The 22,718-nt window shown below is 43.4% G+C and overlaps 3 protein-coding genes across 3 annotated transcripts; all 3 read left to right on the top strand.

Annotated features, from left to right (window-relative positions):
* The first annotated feature begins 488 nt into the window (after positions 1-488).
* Positions 489-3,321, top strand: tstd3 (thiosulfate sulfurtransferase like domain containing 3). The gene is made up of 4 exons (XM_047599875.1): positions 489-772; positions 859-1,026; positions 1,790-1,949; positions 2,291-3,321. Exons 1-4 carry the CDS (start codon positions 634-636, stop codon positions 2,346-2,348), a joined length of 525 nt encoding a protein of 174 aa, XP_047455831.1. The 5' UTR covers positions 489-633; the 3' UTR covers positions 2,349-3,321.
* Positions 3,322-5,256: 1,935 nt separating this feature from the next.
* On the top strand, positions 5,257-9,539 carry zgc:172323 (uncharacterized protein LOC564165 homolog). The gene is made up of 11 exons (XM_047598873.1): positions 5,257-5,607; positions 5,716-5,875; positions 6,048-6,197; positions 6,515-6,634; positions 6,731-6,826; positions 6,918-7,052; positions 7,156-7,266; positions 7,348-7,458; positions 7,551-7,675; positions 7,772-7,949; positions 9,172-9,539. The coding sequence occupies exons 1-11, from the start codon at positions 5,384-5,386 to the stop codon at positions 9,178-9,180; spliced, it is 1,419 nt and encodes a 472-aa protein (XP_047454829.1). The 5' UTR covers positions 5,257-5,383; the 3' UTR covers positions 9,181-9,539.
* Positions 9,540-16,869: 7,330 nt separating this feature from the next.
* Positions 16,870-22,359, top strand: prdm13 (PR domain containing 13). Its single transcript, XM_047598233.1, has 4 exons — positions 16,870-16,888; positions 17,021-17,217; positions 17,347-17,467; positions 19,562-22,359. The coding sequence occupies exons 1-4, from the start codon at positions 16,870-16,872 to the stop codon at positions 21,046-21,048; spliced, it is 1,824 nt and encodes a 607-aa protein (XP_047454189.1). The 3' UTR covers positions 21,049-22,359.
* Positions 22,360-22,718: the final 359 nt, after the last annotated feature.

The raw sequence follows: 22,718 nt of genomic DNA, 5'->3' as shown, positions 1-22,718 counted from the left end.
GTCTTTCTGTTTGTTTTATATGTAATGGATTTTATTTTTGACATCAGACAGACGTGAAGGATACATCTTAAAGGAGTGTGTTGTGTAGCAGTCTTATTCAGAAACTATTGAAAAAGGTTTAAACCACAACGTGACAAGAAGTAAAAAATAAGTAAAAGCCTGAACGTTTTCAACCTCGCATCCTTTCCTTTTGTTTTTGGCTATTTGTTGTATTTTTGCTATATTTCTATTTGTTTCTTAACTGCATTTTATCCTGACCATTTTTACATTGCTGTAGTGTAGTGGTGGTATTTCCCTCAATGGCCTGAACGCAGCATTCATTATATTTCAGAACTTCCTGGTACATTAAAATGACTAATTGTAGGACATGTCACTTATTGACAATGGCACGACCTTTACAGCACTGTATTTAACACATTTTGTTATCTGAGTTTAACCAAGATGAGGCTTACGGGAAAAGCGTTTTTGTCCCTTAGGGTATCCGTATTCATACGCATGCGCAGACGATTGTTGGCACAGATCGTCAACGGTGTGACTTTTAAGAGTTATGCCACGCAATTTTACAGCTTAGTAGCAGATTTCTGTCGAAGGAGTGTTAATATATAGTATCCTATAGGGTTTAACTACTCACGCATGGCTCTTAGAAGGTGTTGGAGGTTTGCAGGTGTTGCCCCGCGGCTTTTATGGAACAGTCGCGTCCTGCCCGGGGCTCCCGTCCCGTTATGGCGAAGCACTATGTCCAGCTTTGTCAACACTCACCCCGGTTGTAAAAGTGAGTTCTGCAAGCGACAGCACGCTATTACATTTATTAAATTGTTCGTAGACAGTACATGGCATGTTATTTTGTTTTGCTTTCAGAAACAGAGCTGCAGTCCCGCAGGTTCAGTTCAGAGCCTGCGAGCACAGATGTGAGTTACGAGCAGCTGAAGCAGCTCCTGGCAGGACGGAAGGCTGTAGTTATAGATGTGAGAGAGCCCTGGGAGCGCAGGGAGTATGGATTCATTCCCGGCTCAATTAACGTCCCCTGTGAGTGATGTATACATGTATTAGTGCTGTCAAACGATTAAAGAACTTAAATCAGATTAATCACATGGTTGCTGTGGATTAACTTCGATTAATCACGATTAAATATAATTCAGTTTTAATCTTAATCGCGATCCATTTGGCATTCAGCAGTTTCAACAAAACAACTTGTCGTTTCTTTTGTAAACAAACATTTCTCTACATCAATTAATGTGGGCCTGTTACTGATCTCTCAAATACTGCTAAAACTTTTTTGCAGAAGTGCATTGGAAACACTTTTTACGCATTTTCCCGTCATCAACGTCCAGATAATCCACATTAATGTGTTAAATTTGACAGCCCTAATACATATCTAAAACTATATATACAGAGAAATATATTACAGTGTTGGGTTAGAAGGAGACCCATGTGAATACTCTGTAGGTTAACAACAAGACAGGAAATGTCGTGCAATGCAAACAGATTGTATATCTAATGAACCCATGGAGCTCTGTTGTTTCTGCTTGGTCATCTTGGCTTTATTGAGTTTTATTAACTGAGAAATTTAATTATACAGTCAGTGTTAAATTAACAAGATCTTGAATTTGAATGACACCTGCAGACTCCCAGGTATGAGGAAGGCTATGCCTGACGACTTCCTGGATCGTAAATGTTCTTAGATGATCCCACATTACGTCTAATGCACAACTCCCAAAACCCCCAACCCGTCACGTTTATCTAATGAAACATGTTTCCTTTTCACCTGTCTGCTTCTTTGACATTTCAGTGGGACAAGTGAACACTGCCCTCCAGCTGAGTCCGGATGAGTTCAAAGAAAAGTACGGCGGTGAAATGCCGCATCAGACTGATAACATTGTGTTCTCTTGTTTGGCCGGGGTCAGGAGCAAGAATGCGCTCGACACAGCAACATCGCTGGGATACAAAGAGTGAGACACGTTTCACTTTCATTCGTCCGTCACAGTCATTTATTAACTCCACACATTATTGAATATTTGCTGTCATGTAAGGGATTTCTTGCTAAAGTTGAGCATTTTTAAGTCTTGATTAAAGTCAGAGTACTACTGCTGCTGTTACGAGAATCTTGCATATGTTTTATAGCTCGGCACAAGATATCTTGAGGTTATTGCCCTGTGGTTGCATAATTCTAACCTTGTGTAGAAACATCAACATATCTCTTTGAAAACTAGATAAAAAAAAATCTGCTTATCATTAAACACACTAAACAATAAGTACATTATAATTTTCTTCTTTTCTTCTTGCATTTCAGTGCTCAACATTACCCCGGTGGATGGCAAGACTGGGTGAAAAATGAGCAACATAACTAATAATTTACTAAGTAAATATTTAAAGCTGTTTTTTTTTTCTCTTTCTTTTAAATCACACCAGATCTGACCAATTAGAAGACATGCAGTCTTGTAATGGGTAGATTTAATTTAATTTTTTTTTAAAGTGATTTCATAAATCATGATCGAAGTTTTAAACCGTCTATGAATCCCAAAGAGTGACAATAAAGGGCTTGACAAAAAAACAAAAAACAAAAAAAAAAACGCCTGCTGCTTTATATTTAAAAGCTACTGCAGTGTTACTTGAAGTTAAACACATTTTAGCATAGGACTATTTATAAGCCCCTTGCAACCTGTTAAAATACTCAAATATAGAAAATTCTAACCTCCTGTACAGAACATCCTTTTCAGATTATGCAAAGGACTATATGTTTAATTTTAGTCTTACATTGCATAATATTCTTTGAAGTTGGGTTTTATGAGGTGCTTATCTATTGTCAGCTTGTAACATAAATTGGATGGTGGTCGGCACGGCCAGATATAGGATGAGCAGACACAAGTACCGACTCAGAAACCAAACAATGAACTCCTGTTTAATTTGTTGCTAAAGATATAATTTTACCCTGCAGAGCACATTAGTGTGTGGTTTGCTCCTGCCGTGATCGATTAGTTTGTATTATTCCTGTGGGATTTTGGTGTTAACATGGACTCTGGACTCTGGTGGCTTTGCTTGCTGGCTGAAAAAGCTGTCAAAATAAAATCATGGTAATATTCCAAATATAGAATATATTACACTTAAACTGGTGTGGATTCAGTGTTATGGGGGGTGGGGGCTAATAAAATCATGCTGACCACCACAAACTGTAGCTAATACACCAGCTGCAAATGTACCTCATATGACCACTTCAGAGGACATTTCAAGTTGAAGCATTGTAAATATGAAAAAGCTTATTAGTATGTTGTTGTTGCCAAAATAATTTTGTGAATAAAATTATAGTTTTAATCAACAATAAAATGAAGTTTCTGTGTGTTTTTTTAAATGTCTTGGATACTGTGTCTCATAAAAATCTCATAAAAGTGACCTGAGAGGACATTCATTGGGATCTTTTGTTGGCACAGAGAGGCTGGCTGAGGTGACACCATCTGGGATTAAGATGATCTACTGCATTGAAGGGACATGTCTAATATGTCAGTATGAATTTGCCACTGACCCTCCAGGGAACATTAACAGGTCCCTTCATCATCTGTGATAATGAATGGGTTTGTTTTCAGCTGACAAGCAAGTCTTCCTCTGCAGCATTTCGACCACAGACTGATTTAATTCCCTGTTTTGCCGCTTGAGCTGGACGTCCACACAGAACCGTCGCGTAATAACTGAACTGCCGTGCTGCTTATACGTCAGGATTTATATAAATTCATTCTGAGTCACTGTCAACGAAAGGAATCTGAACTCTAAGTGACTTTTCAAATGTGTAAATCATCTGGAGCAGAAGTGTTGATGCTATTTCTGCTCATGTTAAACACCCTCCACATTCATATGTAATTGTAGGAGATGATCTATGTGTATAAAAACTGCCCGTCGGATGTACCCGGCCCCTGTCATATATACTCCCACTTAACCCTCATGGTTTGTTTTGTGGTTCCTGTAGACTGGGGACAGCTATAAAATATAAAAATAATAAAATGCATACTAAAAATACAGACATGACATATTTTTGTGAATACATTTATTTATCAATCACTTATCCATGTATCAAATATTTCTGTATTTTGGTGTATTCAAAGACATTATTTTGCTATTTATTTAGAGTGAAGTCAGATGAACAACTTAGAGTACACAAATAATTAAAGGTACAACACCGAGGCATGAAACAAAACGCGGGAGGTCGGGATGTCAGCGGCTGAATCGAGGCCTCCTCGGTACCGTAATAGAAAAATACCATACCGGTGAGCAATGCTATCTGGGTGCACACAGACAAACAGCTGGTTAGTAGAGAGATGATTGTTCACATGACTGGAAGATTCCACCTCTTACCAAAAGTGCCACGTTGCTGCAAGATGTGAGGTCAAGGAAAAGGAATAGATGCCCCCTCAGGGTTGTTTTAAGGACACATTTTATGTCTTACAAACACCAACATCAAGGTGTTTGGATGGGTATGATTTGGTGATATTCTGCCTGTGTCAAATCAAAGTATGGTAAAGGTCTAAATGTTGCTTGTAGATGAAGAGAAGCCAAAAGAGCTGAGACAAAAGCAACTGGAGGATAACTGAGAGCCTTCACGGATAAATAAAGTGAAATATTTCTGACCCTTGACCCTATAGGTGTTGATAAAAAATCCTCCCGTTCAGGACTGACCACTGTTTTCTGCCCTCAAATCACTGTGTCATGTCAACCGTAAACTCCAGACAAGAACACCCCCTCCCCTTTCTTCTGCCTTTTCATTTTTCCTCATTTTTTTCCCCTGCATACTCCAGTTTTAATATGTTGAAAGCAGACCAGACTAATAAGTACTAATTTATGTCAAATCTTGCCGGGGCTCTTTGTTCCTCTGCAGCCTCGGCCTCATCAGGTCACCCTCTAGCTTCTGCTCAGCGTTCAATTAAAGTCCCTGGACCCATCAGAGCAGATCACATCAGAGCTGCTCCGACTGGCTGCAGTGACTGGACCCTGCTGGCCTGTCTGTGGCCCAGCGCTACACACTAAAGTGATGGATGTGCTGTAGCCCAGGCCAAAATTACGACAAGATTACGACTTTGATTAAAAAGAGGCTGAGACGTAATCTGCAATTTCCAGCCCTGCTCCTCACAAGCTACTGATAGATATCTGACGAGCAGATCAAGCCTCCTTTGGTGCGGAGGTTCAAGATTCCACAGGTGTTGACTCATGAAATGGGCTGCCCTGTACAGAGCAGAAGCATGGCTTGCAATAGGGGGCATATAAAACCTGAGGCTGGCTCGACACTCACGGAGTGCACACAAGGAAGGTGGAGCAGCAGTGAAGTGCAGTACACTACAGAAAAGGCCCAGGTTTGAGAATTTCCCTTCAGAGAACCAGTGACCCCACGGATACTGCTACCATGAGTCGCAGCCCAGAAAGGATCTCGTCCTACCGCCGTCACTTTGAGGACAGCAGCAGCTCGACCTACCAGGTCAGGGTGTCCAGCCCATCCCCCACCAGGAGAGATGCCCGCCATGCCTCCGCCGGCTACTCCTCCAAAGCTGCGGCCAGCAGCATGCGCATGGAGTCAGTGGGACGAAGGACCGTCTCTGCCGCACGCAAGTCCCGCATGATTGGAGGAGGGTAAGCTCAGTCAGAAGTTGAGTTTATGACTACTAACATTAAACAGTTTCCTGAAGCGTGGATATAAAAGTTAGTTCTTTCTCCAAAAACTCTGGTGTCTGTTTTCAGCGTGAGTGCAGGAGCCATGGTGTGTGTTGGACCTGGTGGACAGCCTGCCATAGACCTGGATGTGGCTGCAGCTGAGAACCAGGAATTCCTCAGCACCCGCAAAAGTGAAAAGCAGGAGATGATTGTCCTCAATGACAGATTGGCTGTGTACATTGACAAGGTAAAGCAGCCTTCAAATGTACAGGTTTATTTATGTCCTTCAGCTCGGTAAAATGCGACTGTAAAACGGTCTTTTATGAACAAATAGGAAAGCATTCATATGTCTCTGAGGACACGGACAGGGAACATGTTGTGTTTGCTGAAGGCCAGGAACGTACTGTACGTGGTTGCAGGTTCGATCCCTCGAGCAGCAGAACAAGTTACTGGAAGCAGAGATTGAGGCCTACCAGAATCGGTTTGAGAAGCCAACAGGTCTGCGCCTGCTTTACGAGGAACAGCTGAAGGAGCTGAAAAAGATTGCTGACCAGATGAGAGTTCAGCGGGTGAGACAGTTTTTTTCCTTTCTTTACCATTTTAGAAGCTGTATATGTGGCATTTACACCTCGCTGATGTGTAGAAGATTCATCCAAGCAACGGTACAAGACGTCAACTTGGTGTTTTCAAGGTTCTTTATCTGGTAACAGGCTTATTTCTGGCAGGCAAATGGAGAAGTGCCTCACCGTGTTTAGGTGTCACTGAGTACAGCTGTTGTCAGCTATGTTTTATGCACAGATGACTTGCTTATGCGTTTGCACACAGCCTTGCATTCACCTTGACATCTAATAGACAAGCATATTACTAATGGCTTCTTGGTTTTCAGGACTTTTCCCTGGCTGCTAAGGAGTCCGCAGCTGCTCAACTAGAGGCAATCAAAATCAAATATGAGGAGGCAATGGAGCAGAGGAAGAAAGCCGAGTTAGACATCGAAGCCTTCCGCCCAGTAGGTGGTATTTTACTAGCCAAAATCTCCTTTTATAAAATCTCCGTCGAATTAATTGTCAGGCACAAACACATAATGGTTTTGTGTGTTAATCAGGATGTCGACAAGGCTACCTCTTCACGCATTGCGTTGGAGAAGAAGCTGGAGCAGATGGAAGTTGAAATTGAATTCCTGAAACGGATCCACCAGCAGGTGGATGGCATTTTTTATGAAAGAATAACAAATTAGGTTCCCTCATTAGTTCCATGATTCCATGATCCCTAATATATACGTGTTTGTCTAGGAAATCGATGAGCTCATGAAACAGATCTACGCAGCTCACGCCACCGCTGAGAGTGCATTCACTATGCCTGATCTGGCTGCAGCTTTGAAACAAATCCAAAACCAGTATGACGACATAGCCGCTAAAAATCTCCAGGTAAAAAAAAAAAAAAAAAAAATGCATACAGAGAACAAACGGATATACAGTCAAGTCCTCTCAGTATATTGAAACATGTCTGTCTAACATTCTTTATTGTCAGGAAATGGATTCGTGGTACAAAAACAAATTTGAAGATTTGACCCAAAAGACCTCGAGGCATGTTGATAAAGTTCGCAGTTTTAGAGAAGAAATAGCCGGTGCCAAGAAGGATGTGAGTATCAAAAGTAAAACTAAATTAAAACTGGTTAAGTATTAATACAGAATGTGTATAATCTTGCTAAAATGCCATCAGATCCAAAATAAAGAACGCGATTTGGATGCCCTGAGGACCAAGAACGAAGCTCTTGAACTCCAGATCAGAGAGACACAAGAAAAGTACAGGAAGGAACTGGAAGACCTGCAGGTAAACAAGTTGTCCTAGGATCTACCTTTATACATGCAAACACAAAAGCTGCCCAATAGCACAATCATTTCATAACTCTGTTTATCCAAAAGGCTCGGATTGAGGCCTTGCAGCTTGAGCTGAAAACCACCAAGGGGAAAATTGCGCTGCACCTCCGCGAGTACCAGGATCTCCTTAATGTTAAGATGTCTCTCGAGATTGAGATCACTACTTACAGGTGAAGGACAGACGACCAGAACTAATTACTTACTGCCATGTGTTTGAATTAATAGCAATAAAAGACTAATTTTGTATTTCTGTGTTTTTGTTGCAGGAAACTGGTTGAAGGAGAGGACCTGCGTCTCTCTGGCATGATGCAAACTTTGTCTCTCACCAGCTGCAGCATGAGTGCCATTGGTTCTGGGATGAGCTTCAGTGGAGGAGGCATGGGCGGTGTCGGTGGAATGAATGTTGGACAGATGGGAGCTAGTAGTGGAGGTGTTGGGGGCATGGTGAGTGGAGTAGGAATGGGTGGAGGCATAGCTGCAGGAGCCATTGGTCTAGGAGCTGGTGGCCCGGGTGGAAAAATGGTTAATGGTACCAATGACATGAACGGTCCTGCTGGTAGGGCAGGTGGGGTAGATGTGACTGGCGGTCATGGATTGGGAGCTGGGGGCGGAGGCACTGGTAGAAATGTAAGGGAAGGGTTGAGTCCTGGAGGAATGCATGGTCCTGGCAGCTTGGTTTCAGGGCGCAGTTCTTCCGATACTGCTGTTGGGGGAGTAGGTAGTGGTGCTGGAAGTTTGGATACCACTGCTGGAGGGGTAGGAAATTTGGGATTCAGTGCTGGGGGAAAAGGTGACACTAGCATAGGTGGTGTAGGAACAGGAGCAGATGTTGCAGCTGCAGGTTCAGGTGGCCTGGGTAGCACTGGCATTGGTTTGGGCGCCATAGATGGCACTGGCACTGCTTCAGCTGGCATCGGCAGCACTGGGACTGGTTTGGGTGGCACAGGGCGCACAGGCACCGGGTCTGGTGACATAGGGGGCACTGGTTCTGCTTCAGGGGGCACTACTTTCAGTGACGTTGGTGGCCCTGGCACTACCTCAGGTGGCATAGGAGACACTGGCACTGCTTCAGGGGGCGCTGCCTCAGGTGGTGGCATAGGTGGCCCTGGCACTACCTCAAGTGGCATAGGAGGCACTGGCACCACTTCAGGTGGTGTGGGCATTGGATTCAGTGGTGGAAATGGTGGTGTGGGTGAAGTGCACGGCAACGGAGTTGGTGCAGGTATAGGTGGAGACAGAAATAATGCCAGTGGGATGGGTCCTGCTGGGATGGGGAGTAGGATCGGAGGCCATGGAGAAACTGGGGACATGGGCCGAAATGGTGTAGATGTTGGCCTGTCAGGCGCTGGTGGAATCGGGAAGAACGGTGGAGGAAAGGTAGACATGACTGGTGCTGGCACTGGATATAGGTCAGATGGATATGACAGCAACATTGAGGCCTACACAGAGCAGGCGGTGGAGCTGACAGAGAGAAGGACAGTGCTCATTAGGTAAAGGTACCTTAAACAGAGCTTTTGTTAATTCCAGCACTGAAACTCAGAAAGTAAAAATTCCAGACTATTAAGAAGCAATGTCACAAACTGTCTAGACATTTTTTGTGGCAGAGGGAAAGCAAATGTCTTTGTGGTCACTTGAGCACCCACCATTTTTTTGTTCTTCCTTACAGAACGGTTAAAAATGAGGATGATGTGCTGGAGACGGACCACCAAGAACAGACCTACACCATCACTGGTGCGGCCGATGACTCTGACGACGACAACGCAGCATGAATTCCCAAGTGACCTCCTTTCGCCCTTAAACCTCCACGCCCCTCTGAGCTTTGCACTGACCAAACCCCATGTCTGGGCACTGACCTTCGCCCTTTGCCCTCTGCAAGAAGAACAAGAATGACCCTTTGCTACAGAGAGAAGACTTCAAATCAGAGGCTTTAAATATGCCTTACCAGGAACACTCGACATGTCTAAACATTTGTGTGCCTTACACTCCCCCTTCCCTTTTTATCCACATCCCACAAATAAAGCTATCAGCATTCAATTACCTTGTCTTTCTCTATCGTCTACTTCAGGGGTTTGGGGTTGTTTTCATGATGAAACTATATTTTTGCTCTTCTGAGAAAGATGTTTCTTGTGATCATGGCTTTGCCTTGCAGTGATAAAGAGTGAAAAATGAGAAGTGGTCTTGATAGAGCAGCAAAACAGAGAGAGAGGAACACAGTCACCTGAGGGTTGAAGCAGCCGTCCTCACACTTTCTCGAGGGCTCCGAAATCCGTCAGTCAAATTCTCTCTTGCTACATAGTGACGGCACACAGCCGTTGTCTGTCCTCATTCCATCCACATCCACACCTTTTCCTCTTGCTGCTGATTGGGGGAGATTGGATCTGGCCAGCAGATGCCAAACACACTCAGCGTCCTGCTCAGCAGCAGAGAGTGGAGACATGCAACAGCACACCATTCGTCAGACGGAAACTGCAACAAAGGAAGGAGCAGTGCTGTGATGGCAGCAATAACATTACAGTATGACTATTATTATAATGTATGTAAAGGCACAAAAACACAGAGAGACATGATTGTGATTTCACAATGACATGCTTCAACAGTAGACGGAACACAGTGGAATAGTCAGGAGTTTTGCTATTGAAAGATTTTCATTGCTTTAATGTTTCGTGCTTCGCATGAACAATTTATTTCTAAAAAAAAAAACTTGAAATACAACATATACTCAAAATATGTTTGAGGCAGCTCAAGTGACATAAAAGAGACATGCCAAGACAGTTTAGTTACTGCTTCACAATAGGCACGTTTGCTATTGCATTCTGAGTTATAGATAATAATAAGCATACCAATAATGAGCACCGTCTTTCTTTCTGCCAGCTCCATGTATAGACCTCAATTTTGCCGTCATATCCAACATAAAATATGACTAGACCCCTGAGAAAGGATGAATAAATACAAAATAGGATTAAGTCAAACATAGTAAAACAAAATAAGATAAATGAAAGAAAAACAAGAAATTTGTAATTCTCTCAAGTCCATCTTGTTGTTTCAGAGCCAACGCACCTGCTTTAGATCAGCATCACTGCAATACAAGCGCGCGATGAATTATTATGAAAAACTCGCGATAAAAGTAATCAATATTTCTCCGGGACATCACTTCCACAAGCTCATCCCACCCGAACACTCAGCAGACAATTAGTTTGAACCCAGAACTGTCAGTCGGAGGGCCGGTATAATGAGGAGCGGCGGGACGGTCATGTCATTAGACCACAGTTTGCTCCAGCGAATTATTAAAGTGCACCCAACCCGAAAGGCTGTATGGAGGAGCGTATAGGTTTAAGCTCGGTATAAGCTGTACGTATGTGATGGGACAGAATTTATTATCGATATAATTAGCAGACAAAGGAGAAAGTGTGTGTGGGTGTGTGTGTGTGTGTGAGGAGCTCTCCATGGTGCTTCGTCTTCAAACTGACGTATTTGGGAAAAATAAATAAGGTTTTTCTTCAACTGTATACGTAAATCTATATTTTACAAAACAAACAAAGATAAAGCAAAATGCATATCTTTAAAATGCCATTTCTCAAAACCTGACTATGATTCTTGTTATTGTTACCAATATTATTTGTAGTAGTTTGTGGCTGGCTCCATTTTCCATTTTTAAACGTTAAATGAGATTCCCCCCCCCCCCCCCCCCCCCCCCCCCCCACACCAAAAATAAATAAATAAAACGGGAAGAAAGCGCTATGATTATTTTTATTATTATTATTATTCGGATAATAACCATGACATCGACTAAACCACCCGGCCGCATTCAGCCGCGCGGCCGAGTCAAGGTTGCGTGTGTTTAAACCTGCACTTTGCCATTATAGTTGTTTTGTTCACACTTTTTATTTTGCAGAAACAAGCCGCACTGCCAGCTGGGTCACCAACCTTCATCCTATGAGAAAACTGCCGTTCCAGTTACTCCATAGAGCCGAGGGAAAGAGCTGCTGGTATTCACCGAGAAGGGCAAAAGTTGTGACTTTCTTTGAAACCTGCGATTTTCTGTCACTTTGTGCATATGCTTTGGGTGGCTAAATCCCAATTAGGGTCGGCTGACACGCTGCTCTATTCACGCAGGGCCCTGCCTGCATACATTTGCCTAGGAATGAACTCCTCAAATAGATCTCCTGCTAAATGCGTTGGACAGCAGAGAGAATCGGCCTGAGTGACACTTTCATTCTGAGGCGCTCGAGTGAGAAAAGGTATGAATTTATAAGGTACACCGAAACATATCAATTCACGCAACTTCACACGCCTTTATCCGCGTCCCCTCATGCGAGACAAAGTGAGTTTAAGTCGGGGAAATGTGGCCTGAAAAAGCCCGGCGCAAAAAAAAAAAAAAAAAAAAAAAAACTTTGTTGAGACTTTGAATACCAAACCGGTGCGGCCCACTTCGAGAAGGAAGAAAGAGAGGAGGCATTTTGAATGAAATCACGCATGAACTGCGCTCAATCGGGTGCCGTTTATTCTGCTCCTCTCTAATGCGATTTTGAATATTAGTCTGGGTTAAAATCCCAATCATGTCATCTGGTGGGAGTCCCATACAAGCAATTACTATTCAAACGCGTCTCAAATGTCCCACCCGCATAAAGGCAGCTGGTCTGGCCATGGTGCAGCCGGCACCTTTCCCCAGGTTTGTGAGAGAATCAGACGCCTTAAAATATGACTGGGACTCGTTTTAAATAACGGAAAGAAAAAAAAAAAGGTAAATTACCCCGTATGAGGCTGCTCTTTTTTCTGTGAGAGAGTAGACTCTCTGAAAGGAATAATAATAACCTGACCTAAAAACAAGAATGAGTGACATTTTTTTCTCAATTAAAACAAGTGTGACCAAATTAATGTGAGGGGGTACACGAGATGTGGGATTACATGTGTAGAAATAAATATTGCTGGACAAACACAAAGTCATTTCTAAAACGTGGGAATCTGTGAGAAATAGGCCACATTGCTAAGTGGGACAATGATTGGGCTCTGCTGAATAGACCCAAACAAAGTTTATGGGTCGACATAAAAAATGTGTTTTCTTCTGAGCTCAGAGGGGTCTTAAATGGTAGGCCATTGAAACCAGTCCAGGAGAGGTGGTGGTGAACCCTTGGCACCCCTGAAGTATAGTCGGGGAGCATGAATGGAGATCCCTGGTGGGGCATTGCTCTCTGTATTTACCGCGTTGCTTTGCAGACAGGTTGTTCCTCTATATTCATGGCTCATTAATGGCCAACCAGTTAAATCAGAGAGCCCCACCGTTTAGACAGCTAAGATCCAAAAGAAGGCTGGCAAGAGCCAGGCAGAGCCGCCCATAAAAAAAAAAAAAAAAAAAACGTCTCCCTCCTCTTCCAAGCTCCGATTCTTCTCAGGTCGTTGTTTAAGTTCATTAAAGAGATGGGGAGTTCATTTAAGAGAAGCGCACTCGCGGAATTCTGTTGACTGACTACGCGATATTGTCCTAGTATAAAGATCCAACCATGTAATTAATGTGTCTTTTTTTTCTTTCTTTAAAAAAAGTAGGAGGGACAATAGCGCCGGTCAAGCCATTTAATTTCATTTAATTTTCCATCCCATTTGCTTCCAACACTGCCTTCACTCTGACATCGAGCCTTTTGACTGCGATTCAGGGCTTAAGAGCGCACAGTGGCGCGGGGGATTCACCAGCGACTCCTGCGCAAGAAAGGAAACGTCTTCGCCTCTTTTTCTCCAGGCCCCCACCTCACCCCCTCCCTTCCTCGGAGGATAATTAATTTCACTGTGGAGAAGTGCGGGGCTTTAATGCAGTGCAAGGGTGGATGGGAACCAGTCGCAAAAGGCGAGGCGTTAATAAATAACCTCTCCGCACAGCCGGGCGCAAACATTGCGCCCATTGATGAGATTGTTCGCGTGTCGTTCAGGCTCTTTGACGGACTGTGGAGAAGCGCAGGGAAGAGAGAAGGGAGAGAGGAGCAACACGGGATGCCTGCAGAGAGAGAGAGAGAGGGAGAGAGAGTTTCATGTGTGGCAGTTCTTTTAGTAATGTTGAAATGTGTTTAGAGGAAAATAATCTACCTACTGAAAATGAATTTGCGCCTTGATCTGGGCTGAAAACTAGATTCTATTGTTGCTTTTTTTCTGGCTATTTGATCCATTATTTTCAGAATGCATCTCTCACTGCGTGCCCACGATCTTTAAATATTCTTAACCTTATTCATTAGCAGTCCTTTAGAGGATATTTTAGCTGTAAGCGATGTGTTATTATGTGATGCACAGTCAGAGACGGAGAGGGAGAGTCCGATGTGGTCAGAGGTCAACATGTTCATGGTCTGGTCTGGTCTGATCGCCCACAGGTCCTTGTTCGTCTTCCTCTGTGTTCAGACTCACCACCAGACTCAGCAAAACAAAACAAAAAAAATCCTCCTAACAACCTGCCGCACAGAGACTCATCGTGAGTTTCCATTTCAGTCTCCTTAACATATTTTAAACTCAAACGATCACACGCTGGTCAAAAATCCAGCAGGCAGAAAAAAAATCCAGAAATCTAGAAAATCCTGCAGGCCTAGTCTTTGGATTTTTTGCAGATACATGGTCTGTAATGTTAGTTTTTGTTTGTTTGTTTTTTGGGGAAGTATTTTAATTACAACACCATATCGCGCAATCAACCGATTAATCAGTCTAGCAGTCGATCAATCAGTCAAGCAGAGTCGATAAAAAAAAATACTTTGAATCCATCCTCTTTTTTCATATTTGATAATATTTAAGCTATAGGCCGTATTAAAAAATTATTTATATTTCATCATACATATTGTATTTTATTGCCATATAATCGTTTTTATGTATTATCTTCAAATATAATTTAATATTTTCTTGTTTCTTTTCAAATGTAATACTGAATATATTTTTTTTTAACCGTAGAAGAAAAACTTAAAGGTATATATACAGTACAAATGATACAATATATAAAAAAATGCAATCAAGTAGATTAAACATTAAATCCGGCAGGATGAGAACACCACAAGTGTGTGTGCGCTGGGAAGATGGTGGTGGTTATTTTTTTTTTTTATTTTTTGTGCTTCTCTCCCTCTTTCTCTCTCTTCCTGCTGGTGGTTCTCCCTTTTCAGTACCTGCCTGATCTCAACCCGGCACACGCCGAGAGTCAATAGAAGTTAACAAGTCCTCTAAACTTTCCTGCTCCTTTTGTTCAACTGAGGACACAAAGGAGGGAGAAGAAAGCCCTTTGAAGTATGCAGGACCCGAAGAATGCCAGCCAAGTAGATTTAAAGTAGCCACTGATTTCCAAAAACCTGGCCTGAAAAGGAAGAATGGAAAAGGGCGAGGATTTATGGAGAAATTATACAGTGGATTTGTCAGTTAAAATATCGGAACTGTCTGGAGGACAAAGCCACATGCTGAGGATTAATGGTCGCTGTGGACCTTTGATTCTGCACCCTCTTTTCTCTGCCCTTGACAAATTGGATTTCGGGGATGGGAAGGTCGCCTGGCCCTTTGTGTCTCTTGACCGTTTTGGAGCAATTCATTATGCGGCAGGGTGAGGGAAAGTCTCCATGTGACCAGGCCGGCCCGTTTTCCCTCTCCACACAGCTGCTGGGAGAGCCCAACTCTCTCACACTCACTCACACACTCAGCGCTGCTGCAAACTCAGGACCGCTCCTCCTCCTCTCCCCCCTCACAAACTTACAGCACAGCATCACTTCTCTGCGACCCCCCTCCTCCTCCTCCTCCTCCTCCTCCCGTAGCTGCACACACTTGCATCCCCAGATAGAGAAGTTGGGGGGTGGGTGGGTGGGTGTGGGGGTCTACCTTACCCTGCTCCATCACTAGAAAAGCCGGAGAGCATAACGCCACCGCGTCACTTTGAGGGCGGACATCGGGCTGTCCTCATCCTGGTCTCTTCCTCCTCCTCTTCCTCCTTCCCCTGAGTTCCTGGGTGGGGTGGGTCTACATTTCCTGCTCCATCACTAGAAACAGCCGGAGACATAACGCCACCGCGTCACTTGAGGCGACATCGCTGTCCTCACCTGGTCTCTTCCTCGACTCTTCTCTCCTGCGCTTCCCACGTCCGGCTCCATAGTCTTCCTGGTTCTGTCTCACCCACCATGCAGCACGGGCGTCACCACGTCAGTGTGTTGCGATGCAGCATCACGCGGCTCCGATGACGGCCGGCGTCTCAAGTGGAGTATGTCGGACCTAGAATGGACCTAAAAAGGTAAGCTGGGCTGATGTTGGATAAAAGAAATGTTTTCTGTAAGTTATGAATTAGACTTTTATGTTTTGTCTGAAACAGGAGAAAAAATTTTATTTCGAAATGTGCAAAATTTTCTCTGATTAAAATGGCTATAGCTTACTTTATATATATTTTATATATATATTAATTTAAAAAATCGAAAATATTTATCAGAAAAATTCTTTTTTCTTTCCATTTATTTTTATCTTTTCTCCCAAAACATAGTAGATATAATATCCTCTGTTTTCTTCTTCTTATAAAAGGTTTGAATTTTTTTAAGCTCCATTGTCAAACTCTATCGGGCCAGGAGTTATTAATTGGTTTGGCCTGTCAAGTTAGAAATAATTGAGCTCCATTAGTGGCCGACTTGTCAGTCTGTGCTTCTACTTAACCGGCCTAATGGGCGACCCGGCTCCGCTGTGTAGGATTTCATGCCCTGAGCCGCCTCACATTTCACTGCCTGGCGGGCCTGTTATCCCGATGAGCCGTTTAATTTTAATGTAATCCGGCCACAGAAAGATGCCACTGAGACCAGGACCTACGCCTGGGGCTGAGGAGTAATATTAACAACAACAGTGTTAAAAAGATAAATATAAACACACACGAGTTTGTTTTGGTGGACTGGATAATTCTGGTGAAAAGCTGTGTGCTGGTAATAATATTTAGAGTCCGGAGGTGCAAAGAATAAAATAATATAAATAATAATACAACATAAATAATATATTTTTTAAAGTCCAAAATACCTTCAAATACATTAAAAAAAAAAAAAAAAAAAAAGCACAGGAGTGAAGACTTTTCCAATCTAACTGCATCTATAACTGCGCCCTGTTATTGTTGAAGCTGTCAGCGGTTGTGATTGATGCGTCTAAATGCGTGGCCCCGGGGTGCGGGCGTTCATCAGGTGCAATCTCTGTGTCAAATGTCACGCTTCGATCTTTAATGTCCTTGAACAGTTTAGAAACGCTCTGACACTCCTCAAATCCGTTTCCCATATCAACTCAATTAGGCCCGAGTGTCATTCTCTTTAGTGAATTATCAGCAGAGCGGATAAAGACGCATTAAACGCGTTTTGGTCATGCGTGGCCGCAGCACCTCAGTCACCAGTCGTATCTGGCGAAGATGTTGGCCACGGAAATCTGTTTGTAAAACGGAAAAGGACAAATAAATGTGTGCAAACGATAAAATCACAATTCGCAAACGCATGGGGGAGAGCTGAAAAAGCTGCGTATATTTTCATTTCTTCATGCATTTGCTTTCGTTTTGTATGGAGGGCCTTCGGCGTGCATTCCTCCCAACACCCTCATCCTCATATTTCCCTTTTTTTTTCTCCCTCAGATCCGCTTGGTTCGTGGAGAGTTCGTGGATGAGTCAGGCTGCCCCGTTCCAGACTGGATCGGGTTCATCCGCGCCGCCAGGAACAGCCAAGAGCAAAACCTGGAGGCCGTGTCGGACTTACCTGGCGGACAGGTGAATTTACACCCCATCACACCTCCCACTATGTAGACCTAGTGAAGTCTCTCGATTATTATTTTTTTTGTTTTGTTTTGTTTTTACCGGACTCCTCGGTTAACGCACAACTTTCTACTTTTCTTGGAGATTTTCTACCGCGTCCTGAGAGAAATCCCAGCCGGAGAGGAGCTCACTGTCTGGTACTCCAACGCCCTGGCCCAGTGGTACGACGTACCCACCACGGCCACTCCCACGCACGACGAGAAAGGTAAACGAGACTGCTAATAATGGGTCATTTGGGTGAGGGGGTTAGCGGCCTTTACCATTCAATTATAACCAGGAGCTGTAACAAAACGGTAGAAAAATTGGAAAAGGGTGAGCCCTTGGGATTTTCGATAATAATAATGATCAAGACATTTTTTTTTTCGCTCTTTCTAATGACGTGATGCAACAAATACATTAAACTGTGAGCACGCCCTCAGCTTAACACATCGACATGTTGAAGGGTCCATCAGTGCACAGTTAAATGGTTGCCAATACCCGGGATGTCACTGCTCCGTCGCTCAGAGATGGAAATCAATAGGATGTTGTTGTTTTTCTTCTCCCCCCACAGGCAGCTTTTTTAAATTTAATGTAGAATCCATCGTGCAAAATAAAAATAAACGCCGAGAGAAAAAAAAAAAAAAAAAAAAAACATTTAAAAATAATTTGTGTCATTGAACGTCATTTTGGCCTAGTCTACCTGAAACAAAAACACACACCTGTAAGTGGAGAAATTGTTTAGTCGTTTGCAAGTTCGATATTTATTTAATTCTAAAAGCCTGAAGAACAAATAAATATCCGTTATGAAATATAGCGTATAATTGGAAGAGATTTTTTTTCTTTTTTTTTCTTTTTTTTGGAAGGACAAAAATGAATTCATATGACAAGAAAAAAAGAGACCACAATTAAGGCTAAAAACGCTCAATGTCACCATTCATTTTGAGACATATTTTCTATCGAATACAGTGATGTTTCAGTTTGGGTGAGTTTTTATTATTAGCCAGTGTTCAGACTTTTAATCCGTTTGTTTGGGCTAGTAGGGGTCGTTTTGCGCTTGGGGATTAAAGTCTAATCTTAGAGGAAATAGCGGCTCAACAGGAACTAATCCGTTTAAAATAAATTAATAAAAAAATAAGGATTATCAACAGATACTTTGCAGGACATTCCTTCAATAGACGACCATTAGGAATTACACAGTTTTATTTCGAGCGTTAAGGGCCTCTTAACTGATTTGTAAAAGGAAAATAGAGAAGCTTGAAATGATAATAAACCTGGGTGGAGAAAAATAAAACTGCCGTATAGTTATTACCGCGCCTGAAACAGAGAATAAAAAAAAGCAATTAAAAACAGAAATTGACGCGTTGGGGCGACCATGGAAGAAAAAGAGGCTGGTGATACAGTCGCGAGACGGAGGTTAACAAATGTCATGCCGTCATTAATATTCATGTATTCAAAAGCAAATAAATTCAAAAACAAGTGCTTCACGGTGAATTAGGTGGGCGCATTAAGGTATTGTGGCCTAATGAATGCTAACTTTTATGTGGGGTGTATATTGCCCTGATTCTCCGGCCCAACACACCGTGTGCGCTCCTGGACATACGCTCGCTCCCATTATTAGGCGTCAACAGATGGGCCGCCGCCATTGTTTCTGGAGACTTGCGATTTCAAGCAACAGCTGCTGTCACTTCCACGGGAAAGAGCACAGAGAGGGAAAGTCCCGCATTCAATGCATCGGTTTCAGAGCGCCAGATTGGGCAGGGCGTTTGCTCTTTTGATGGTGATCATACACAATGGCCCGTATGAGGATTACAAAATCATTACATCTATATTAACCTCCGAGTGTTCGACTGGGGGTCATTAAGATGGCACCCTGTGTCCATTACCATTTGGCACCAGATCTTAGAAAGCGGATCACATCCATTAGGCCTGAATTTAAATTCCAGTTGATGTGCAGCAGTGACTGATCTAAATATTGATCTTTAATAGGACACTTTCATCACATTGTGTTCTTTAATATGACAGTTCATACTGTAAAACACGGGAAATATGACAAATTACTATTATTATTTTAAATTTTAATCGTTTCAGTGCATGTACTTGTTAAATTGTGTGCGGGGTTTTACGTCTCTGTGCAGACGCTCTTTTTTCTACAGGTGATGAAACCTCTTATAAACATTTTACGCACATTTTACGCACGTTCCTGATATGCGCGCCAAGGAATTAAGTGCAATTTTGTACGTATTTCTTAACGCTGTGTTGTGTGACTTTATGATGCACAGCATTCTCATTATTAAAGTCGCCTTTGACGTTATCTCCACAGGTGAGGAGCGTTATATCTGCTGGTACTGCTGGAGAATATTCAAATACCCGAATACACTCAAGGCCCACGTCCACTTCCACTGCGCCCTGAGCAACGGGAGGGGGTTTGTGAACAGCGAGCAGGCCAGAGGCACCGAGACATTCAGCAGGTCACCAAAATCTGGAGACATCCCCAACACCTCCACCTCTCCGAGGAGCAGTCACAGTAACTCCATTTCAGACTCTGGCAGGAGGGCAGTGTCTTCCTCGCCATTTTTAAACAAGTCGGGACTGTCTAAGAAAGGCAGCTCCGAGGAGCAGGACAGGGCCCTCGATATGAGCGTTACCTCTGCCAGAAATCAGGGACATCTCCTTAGTCTGGGCGCCACATCGTCAGTGCTGAGCAGCATGGGATTTCATCCGGGTGTGCGCTCTGCCTTTAAACCGACCGGCGTCTCCAAAGTGCCGGGCTCGGACGCATCCAGAGAGGAAGCCAACGGGAAGCTGAGCGGCCTCGGTTTCAGCAAACTCATTGGGAACATGAAACCAATTCGCGGCGTTGGCGAGGGCCTTAACGGTGGAGGGAGCGTGCCTCCCAAGTGCGCACCCGCAATTATGGACTCCACCTCTCCGATGGTGCCATGCACAAACGCTATCCGAGGGTTCCCGTTGCTTCCACACGTGGAGGAGACTTCAGCGTTTAAGCACGTCGAGAGCCGGATGCACTCAGGTCTGTCCCCGTCTCGCTACCCCCAGATGGCACCCGGTCTCCATTTTGAAAGGTTCTCAATCCCTCACTTCGACGGTGTCAAGACTTATGGTGGCGACTGTAACATCCCACTGATGCCATTCACGGTCTATAACGGGGAGCTTTTATATAGCTCTCCCTATTATCCACTGAAATTCCACTTTAGTAACCTCCTCAAGTACCCAGAATCCATGTCCTACTTCGGCGCTCCTTCCCTGAGCCAAGACCTGGGCTCAATCACAAACATCGACCGGGAGATCGCCATGCACACGCAACAGCTGTCTGAAATCGCCGCGGAGAAGAACCGGACGAGGCTGGACACCATGCCCACCGGGAGCGCCAGCAACACCGGGTCTGGGAAACCCAAAAAGGGACACCTGTGTTTGTATTGTGGCAAACTGTACTCGAGGAAATACGGCCTGAAAATCCACATGAGGACTCACACAGGTTACAAGCCGCTCAAGTGCAAGGTGTGCTTCAGGCCGTTCGGGGACCCCAGCAACCTGAACAAACACATCCGGCTCCACGCCGAGGGAAACACGCCCTACAGGTGCGACTTCTGCGGAAAGGTGCTGGTGCGCAGGCGGGACCTGGAGAGGCACGTCAAGTCCAGACACCCCGGCCAGACCGTCAAGAAACTGGACGACAAACCGGGGGGGCTGTTTGAGGACGCGGAGCAAAAGAGCGACAATGACAGCGACGTGGACGTGTGCTTCACCGACGACCAGAGCGACCAAGAGTCGAGCAAAAACAATGACTGAGACGTTTTCATACTCGCAGAGAGACTGTTCACCTGTAAACGAGTCATTTAGTCTTGTATGAAGCCTTGTATCTTAAGTTTTTAGCCAAGCGTCTGAATGCCTCCAAGATCTCCAAACGCTGTGATCACTTTTCACGTTTAGATCAGTTGAAATATTGCTTTTTGGCCTCCAAATAAATATATTTCCATGGCATATTCGGTGAAAAAAAAAAGAGATCCAATTTGGGCATACACATATGCGTTGGGGGAAAAAAGACTTTTGGTTGTTAGCCTCAATAAATAGGCAGGCAAATGTTCAGTGTCTTGCTCAAGGACACCTTTGCAGAGAAAAAAATGAATAAATTGTGGCTGATGCGTTTTGGGCACACTCAACCAAACAGCGGTAGTAAACACCAACGATAACGCCTGTCAGTGGTGTTGCAGTCATTTTCGTTAGTTTCTAAAGCAAATTGCCCCCATTCTTCTTTGAATTGAACGGGGAGAGAGAAAAAGAGAAAAACTGTCTTTGTTCACTGCGTCCGAAAAAAAAGGAAAAAAAATCTCCATCAAGTCGCCGCACACAAAACGAAGAACAATGACGCAGCCTCACACAGCAAAAACAAAAGCTGTCAGCGCCGAATACGAGACGACACGACTTCAAGAACATCTTCGCAGTGTAAAGGAAGAAAAAAAAAAAAAGAAAAACAAAAAACAAAAGTAACACGACTATCTTTTGTGTTTCCCCCAGAAAGGATTTATGGGTTTGGAAAAAAAAAGCTCAGCTATAGGCCTGATGGAAAAAGAGAGTGCACTGCATGCCATCAGACTGGTTGAGGACACATTACGAGCTTCAAAAGAAAACAAATCTTTTGTATTTTGCTTTTTTTTTAATGTAGTGGATAATATCCCCACGCTCCCGTAAACAGTCAGTTGCACTTTAAAAACAGCAATGGGCATTTCATCTCGACCAAGCGGTTGCAAAAAATGATCATGGTAATGGAACTTAACTCCCCACCACCCCTCTGCGCATTTACCGAGTAACACACTGTACTACTTTAAATTTGCACTTTCCTGCCGAGGCCCGCTGTTCTCAAAGAAGCAGCCAGCAGCGTCCAGTTTATTTAAGGAATTAATTCTAGAAAGAGAGAAAGAAAATGTACTGATTGCAGTTATAGCCTATGTAAATGTAAAGAAGTTGTAAAGTATGATATTTCGCATTTCAGTGGAGAAGTGTTGTTTGTATATAAGTGGCATTGTCTGTGGGGACAATATTATACTCCTGTTAATTAAGTCGTTGGTTTTTGAATAAATTTAATTTAAGTATCAAAAAAAAGGTGTGGTCTTGAAACTTTCTTTCTAAATATATTTGGTAAATAAATAGTTATGCAGGAATTTACCTCATAAAAATAATTCACCTTCCGTTTGTGATTAATTTATTCCTTTTATTTCTTCCTTCTTGCAGGGCTCCTGCGAAAAAAAAAAAAGCGCTGGCAGTCGGGCCTCCAGTCCTATAGGACAGAAATGCGCAATTGTTGTTCTCTCGTTCCTGTCCTTTTCACATTTTAATTAAATTGATTCATGAGGGAAGTGGTTGATTTTGTCCGTGGTTTAAACATGAAACACATCTTATCGTGTGGATACGTATTGAGAAGATTCACTCAGACCATTTAGGCTCTGGATGTAAATGTTTTA

The sequence above is a fragment of the Mugil cephalus genome, chromosome 11 (genome assembly GCF_022458985.1).
Source record: "Mugil cephalus isolate CIBA_MC_2020 chromosome 11, CIBA_Mcephalus_1.1, whole genome shotgun sequence".
Taxonomy (NCBI): Eukaryota; Metazoa; Chordata; class Actinopteri; order Mugiliformes; family Mugilidae; genus Mugil; species Mugil cephalus.
The sequence above is the reverse complement of the archived record's forward strand: the minus strand, read 5'-3'. Positions and strand labels throughout refer to the sequence as shown.

Excerpts from the sequence above, each read along its gene's own strand:
- tstd3 (XM_047599875.1), top strand. The coding sequence starts at position 634 with ATGGCTCTTAGAAGGTGTTGGAGGTTTGCAGGTGTTGCCCCGCGGCTT. Across the intron at positions 1,027-1,789 it reads CGGCTCAATTAACGTCCCCT|TGGGACAAGTGAACACTGCC; the intron begins GTGAGTGATGTA and ends TTGACATTTCAG. Across the intron at positions 1,950-2,290 it reads ACATCGCTGGGATACAAAGA|TGCTCAACATTACCCCGGTG; the intron begins GTGAGACACGTT and ends CTTGCATTTCAG.
- zgc:172323 (XM_047598873.1), top strand. The coding sequence starts at position 5,384 with ATGAGTCGCAGCCCAGAAAGGATCTCGTCCTACCGCCGTCACTTTGAG. Across the intron at positions 5,608-5,715 it reads TCCCGCATGATTGGAGGAGG|CGTGAGTGCAGGAGCCATGG; the intron begins GTAAGCTCAGTC and ends GTCTGTTTTCAG. Across the intron at positions 7,267-7,347 it reads TAGCCGGTGCCAAGAAGGAT|ATCCAAAATAAAGAACGCGA; the intron begins GTGAGTATCAAA and ends AAATGCCATCAG.
- prdm13 (XM_047598233.1), top strand. Across the intron at positions 17,218-17,346 it reads CGGACTTACCTGGCGGACAG|ATTTTCTACCGCGTCCTGAG; the intron begins GTGAATTTACAC and ends CTTTTCTTGGAG. Across the intron at positions 17,468-19,561 it reads TCCCACGCACGACGAGAAAG|GTGAGGAGCGTTATATCTGC; the intron begins GTAAACGAGACT and ends TTATCTCCACAG.